The following is a 5,931-nucleotide window of genomic DNA, read 5'->3' on the forward strand; positions in this document are numbered from 1 at the left end:
GGGCGCGAGGCCAGACCTGGCGCGGCGGGGTGTAGGGGGGCGGGCAGCGGCGGAGTCCCCAGAGGAGAGCAGGGCAGGGGGGTGCCAAGGTAATGGGCAAGGCCTGGGCGCCGGGCTGCTAGGGGCGGGAGCTCCAGGAGCACTTCGGCCCCAGCTGGGGTGGCACCGGGGCGCCCAGGGCGGCGGCAGGGCAGCGGGGCGGGGTGGGAGGGAGGAGGAGACGGCTGCGTTGGGCCGGGGGCTTGGCCGACGGGGAGCAGGTGGGCGGGGACAGGGGCCCTGCTGAAAGAGGCGCTGCAGCGAGGTGGCGGGCTGCTTGCGCAAACAGGGCGGCCGCCTCCTGGGCCCGGAGAACGGTGAGGCCATTTGGGTTGGGCGCCCCAGCCCCGAGGGCACGGTTCGGTGACCAGGACCACCGAGCTGAGCGCGGGGGACTGTTGGGGGAGGATCTGGAGGGCCGACCTGGCCAAGACGTTGAGGGTCTAGAGCAGACTCAGGAGAAGTGTATTGCTGGGCCAGAAGCAGGAGTTCGTGGGCAGGGCTCTGGTGGCGGGCGATGGAGACGAGGACAGGCACTTTTCAGGGCTGGCATGAGTGGAAGGGGACAAGGAGGGTCCAGAGTTGGAGTTGGAGCATAATTTGGGAGTTTCGTGTCACTGGGTGAGTTGATGAGTCATGAGATTTGGAGATCACAGGAGCTTTCTTAGCGATCAGTTCTGAGAGAGGGAAATAAAAAAGGCTTAGAATTGGAGAAGCGGTTTGGAGGCCATGTCTTGGGACACCAGGTCTGATGGCTGCCAGTCCACAGCGAGAGACTTTAGGAGCCATGTCCCAGAGTGCTGTGATTCGGAAGCTCCAGCCTGGAGTGGGGTTAAGGAAGGTCTTTGTGGTGGCCTTCCTTCCTTTCCAGGCCTTCAGGATTCAGCTGTGTTCCTGTGGGGAGTGGGTTAAAAATTCCTCCGGCCTACAGTCAGCCTTACAGTATCCACCAGGGGCATGAGGGACATATACATGCGTGACTGCTGCAGCATTCTCTGTCGTGGAACCCTCATGCTTCCTCAGTGTTGCCATAGTAACAGCCTATGGATGGTGTATTTATAGGGGAAGAAGCAGGCGCTACATTTGGGGGAAGGAGGGGGAGGAGGCCTCATGGCAGCGGCAGCAGTGACGTTGGCTACAGAATAGAATTGTCAATGGAGTGGGGCCATGCCTTGTGAGCTGTTTGGGGGAGTTCCTAGTTTGTTTGAAGCTTGAAAAATGAACTAATGACTTTTGCAGGTGTCAGGATAGCACACATTCGATGCTATGAGATGCGTGGATATGCACGCACCAAAGTCAGGTGTGTTTGGGACAAGAGGTGGTTATATGTAAGCTGTTATGTAATTTTTCCACATAAAATTAGAAAAAAAAACAATGTCGCGTTCTCTTCGATAAGAAATGAAACATATTTTTCTATCTTCACTTACTAGTAAAGCCTTTACTTCAAACCCTGACACAAGGGCTCCATTTTTCTTCAATCAAAAACCTTGCTGTTAGGCATGCCAACCCACACCCTGCCCACGTGACTGGTGTTGGCTCTAGGGCAACCTCAGAGATCCACCATGGAAGCAGAATTTAGAGATAATATTCCATTTTCACTCTCATAAACATTGAGGTTCAACTTTTCTCATCTGTTGACAGATTCACAAGTTGATAGTTTTTTGGGGGGGGATTATTGTGGAGTTCAAAAGAGAAAAGCCCCCTTGAGCTGCTATTTCCATAGATGGATGTTAGATTTACTGGTTTTTTTTTTTTTTGGATTTATATCTTACCTCTTTGCCAAAAAGGATTAGAAGATGTATTTTAAATATACTTAAGACTTTGAAAACAAATAGAAAAGTGTATGCCACGTCGCAGGGAAGAATAGTGTGTGCTTAACATATGAGTGTCCAGGGCGCCTGTGCTTGATGGTTAATATTAATGCTGAACTTCCTGGCAGCCTAGGCAAAAAGGGTACCACAATGGGTTACACCGTTCACGTGTCCTGCATCCAGTTAGTCATAAAACCAGAGCTTCTGCTGGGGAGGGGAACAGCGGGGTGATTGCTCCCAGATGTGAACAGCTTGGCCGGTGCTCTGGAATATGTGCATGAGTGGGAGTGTGTGTTGGGGAGAGCAGTGTGCTGTGGCCAGGGTTTCCGTACCAGCTGGATAATTCCTTAGCAGGAGCAAAGCGCTTGGACAATAGTTCACATCAGAAGCAACACTAGTGTAGAGTTAGTGTCTCAGTTTTGATGACGTCAATCAACGTCTTGGTTCTCTGCAGCAGTGTTCTTTAATCATAGAGTGGGGAGATGACCGGTTTCAGGAGATCCTTGTCACCCTGTTTGGTGGAGATGAATGCAGCAGGTCATCTGGGTTTGGGCCATGACTTTTGAGATGATTGTTGTCGCCACATTAAGCTTTGCCAGTGCCTGCTTCTTAAACGTGTGCTGCCTGTTTTCGAGGAATGTCCTTGTCATTAGACGTATCTGGGACTTGCTATTGTGAGCAAAATTAAATTTCCAAATGGATCCTGTCTCTGTCGCTGTTGACTTGCTGGACTTTGCCTAAGTGCCCATCCCTCTGAGGTCCTTTCCAACTCAAGTGCACAGATTCCTTAAGGGAAGCAAGGAAGAAAGAATGTCAGCCTGTAGGAGTTTTTCTTTTTTAAAGGAAAAAGTCAAAAGTCTAGGTCTTCCAGACTCTCGTAATATTCTTGGGGACAAGAGCTAGAAGGTTTGCATTTGGCCCTGCAGAGCCTCAGGGAGCTCTGGAGGAGAGCTCAGGGCAGAATAGGGAGCAGTAGAGCTGTGAGTGGCTGCACAGAGGCTCCTGTGCCTCATAAGGTGTTGCTTTGACCTTTGACCGGGCCAGTGGGGGTGGGGGTCACATTCCAGGACAAAAAGGGGTAGCCTGTAGGCTTTGGGATGTGATCCCACTGTGACTCTGCTTTTCTCCTTTGCCAGGCAAGTGAGACGCTGGATCTGAGGGAGCATCATGGCAGGTAAGATTTTTTCTGGGCCCAGGCTGAGTGGTGAAAAGCCATGCCTAAGAGCTCATGGGAAAGGTGCATGTCCAACTTTCAAGTCTTCCCCAACTTTCCTTTCCCCAGGGTGTCCCTATGGCTCCTGTCTGATTAGTTTCTTCTAGAGCACGTGCTAAGTTGGAGATGTGCACCTACTGAGGTCACTGTGGAAGAAACGAATATGACATGCCATGAGGTCTGGGGAAGGGTGCCTGCCTGCTAGCAAAGCCCTACCTGCTTGGGCACAGAGGGGGGATGTTTGACATGAGAACTAGGAAGTCTCATCTCTAGGGTAATACCAGGAGCAGATGTCACCTCTTCTTTTACCCTCTAAAATCTCAGCTCAGGCTTATGGGGTTGCATAGCTTATACCATGCCAGTCAGCTCAAATGTAGCTGGATTTCTCTCTTTGGAATAAGGAGATATGGCTACCACTCAATGGCATTTTTCCAGGAGGCATCTATGCCTAGTCTACAAAGGTATAGATTCTCCTTGTAGACTGTGTTACCCCCTTCCTAGGGTATCTTTCAGGTTCATGTGCATTTAGTCTTGTGATCTTCCCCTGCTTGGGTTTGTACTAGACTATCTTGGGCAAGGCTATTGATGCCGGACGATTTGACAGCACAGATAGAGAGATGAACCCTGATAGAGTCTTATGAGGTTATGTGGTATTGGTCACCGGCCTCAGCCTCAAAGAGGAATAAATTTTCATGATAAGGGCTCGTTTTCATTTTGAGATGAGGCAGGAGATACGGGGTGTTTTTTTATTGATAACTAAATACTCAAAATTCTTCATGTCCATCGTTCATATGCAAAATACACTCCTTATTTTCCTCCATAGCACCAGAGGCCTGACTTTTGTTCGGTCCATGGTATTCTAGGCAGATACATCATGGAATCACAGAAAGTCAGCCCTTCCATTCCTGTTACTATGGACTAGCCATGTCTAGGATGGTGGCTACCCCACTGGCTTTGTCTTGCTTCCTTCCATCATAGCACTTTTGTGTCTGGGCTAAGTCTGGTTTGAAGGAGCCCCTGGGCACCTCCCCATTCCAGGCCTCAGTGCAGCTCTCTCCTCAGTGTTTCTGGAGGCCAAGAATGCCCATTCGGTCCTGAAACGGTTCCCTCGTGCCAATGAGTTCCTGGAGGAGCTTCGCCAGGGTACCATTGAGCGGGAGTGCATGGAGGAGATCTGCAGCTACGAGGAGGTCAAGGAGGTGTTTGAGGACAAAGAGAAAACAGTATGTACCACATGGGGCCTGGGCTATGGGAGCTGAGTTAGCCTTAGGAATAACAAGAGCAGGCCCAGGTGCCTCAGGTTAATCAGAAGCAAGGAAAGAAAGCCAGCCTAGTCCAAAGCAGGGCCATCGGGGCCATAGAAGAATAGACAACATGTCCTTAGAGTTCCATCTGCCTCACTCTGGGGGCCTTCTCCTCACTTGAGAGCATTGTCCTTTGTCCTTGGTGCATTCCATAGCCTCTTTGATAGCTCTCAGAGGCCGGATGTGGTGGGGTGGGGTGCAGCCTTGCAGAAGGTGTCTGGGGTCCATCTGGGGCATGAGCACTTGTATTTAAGTGTAAGTGGCCTTCCTTCTTTGGCAGATGGAGTTCTGGAAGGGGTACCCGAATGCAGTCTACTCAGTTCGAGACCCCGCGCAGAGCTCAGACGCCATGTATGTGGTGGTGCCTCTTCTGGGGGTGGCGTTGCTGATCGTCATTGCCTTGTTCATCATCTGGAGGTGCCAGCTACAGAAAGCCACCCGTCATCACCCCTCATATGCTCAGAACCGGTACCTAGCCAGTCGTACTGGGCACAGCCTGCCCCGGGTCATGGTATACCGGGGCACTGTGCATAGCCAGGGGGAGTCCTCTGGTCACCGGGAGACAGGGAGCAACCCGCAAGTGGTGCTGGGGCCCAGTCGGGGAGGCAGAACCACAGTCCGCCTCGAGAGCACTCTCTACCTTCCTGAGCTCTCTCTTTCCAGACTGTCCAGTGCCACCCCTCCCCCATCCTACGAGGAGGTGACTGCGCCCCAGGAGAGCAGCAGTGAGGAGGCGAGTGTCTCTTACAGTGACCCACCCCCAAAGTATGAGGAGATAGTGGCTGCCAACTCTGGCTCAGACAAGTAGTAGGACTTGTGTCCTGTCTGGTGTGAAAGCCTCTTTCAGGGGTCTCCTGTTTTCTTTTTAACTTTTTAAAGACTGTGCCACCACAAAACAGCCTTAGCCTCCTTGTTGCCAAATAATTTCCTAACTGTGGATTTGTTGGAAGTCAGTTGTCAGAGACAGGTGGAGGGTGGGTAGGGAACATGCATGCCCTTGGGGAGAGCCACAGGCTAGAGAGCCCAACTCTTCCAGAAGCCCCCACACCCCACCATCCTGTCCTCTTGTCAGGGACTGGCTTTTCTTATGCCAAAGGAATCACTCCATGAAGTTGACTGCGGCCAGAATGTCCATAGGCTCAGGCCCCGGGGCCACGCAGCTGGCTGGGGACTTGTCTGTGTCTGGAAGCCTAGGCCACAGAGGTGAGGGAGAGAAACCAGCCCTTCGGCATCCTTCCTTTCCCCTCAACAGTCCTGTGCTTTATGTCCTGGCTTACATTTTGAAGACAGGGACAAGGACTGAACAAAAACAAAAAGAATAATAACAAACAAGTAAATAACGAACACAATAAAACAAAGCACTATTCATTCGTAGGGGGCCAAGGGAAATCAGTCGCACAGATCCATGACACTTCCCTTCCCCAACGCCTACCTCCACCCTCCTGACCAGATTATAAAGAATGTCTAGAGCAACCTGGAAGGAGGATGGGTGTGTGAAGGATGGAGGGCAGAGGCCTGGCTGGCAGAGCTGCCTCCTCCAGATTGAGCAAAGGGCCTGTGTGAA

At 51.6% G+C, this 5,931-nt stretch overlaps 1 protein-coding gene across 1 annotated transcript; it reads left to right on the plus strand.

The window, feature by feature from the left end:
• Window positions 1-11: 11 nt before the first annotated feature.
• Window positions 12-5,722, plus strand: PRRG3 (proline rich and Gla domain 3). Its single transcript, XM_011384030.1, has 4 exons — window positions 12-89; window positions 2,987-3,024; window positions 4,126-4,286; window positions 4,648-5,722. The coding sequence occupies exons 2-4, from the start codon at window positions 3,018-3,020 to the stop codon at window positions 5,173-5,175; spliced, it is 696 nt and encodes a 231-aa protein (XP_011382332.1). The 5' UTR covers window positions 12-89; window positions 2,987-3,017; the 3' UTR covers window positions 5,176-5,722.
• The last annotated feature ends 209 nt before the right edge of the window (window positions 5,723-5,931 follow it).

The sequence above is a fragment of the Pteropus vampyrus genome, unplaced genomic scaffold (assembly GCF_000151845.1).
Source record: "Pteropus vampyrus isolate Shadow unplaced genomic scaffold, Pvam_2.0 Scaffold556, whole genome shotgun sequence".
In the NCBI taxonomy this organism is placed as follows: Eukaryota; Metazoa; Chordata; class Mammalia; order Chiroptera; family Pteropodidae; genus Pteropus; species Pteropus vampyrus.

Bases quoted from the DNA above. Each gene is read 5' to 3' on its own strand.
- PRRG3 (XM_011384030.1), top strand. The intron at 4,287-4,647 runs GTATGTACCACA...CTTCTTTGGCAG, and splicing joins TTGAGGACAAAGAGAAAACA to ATGGAGTTCTGGAAGGGGTA.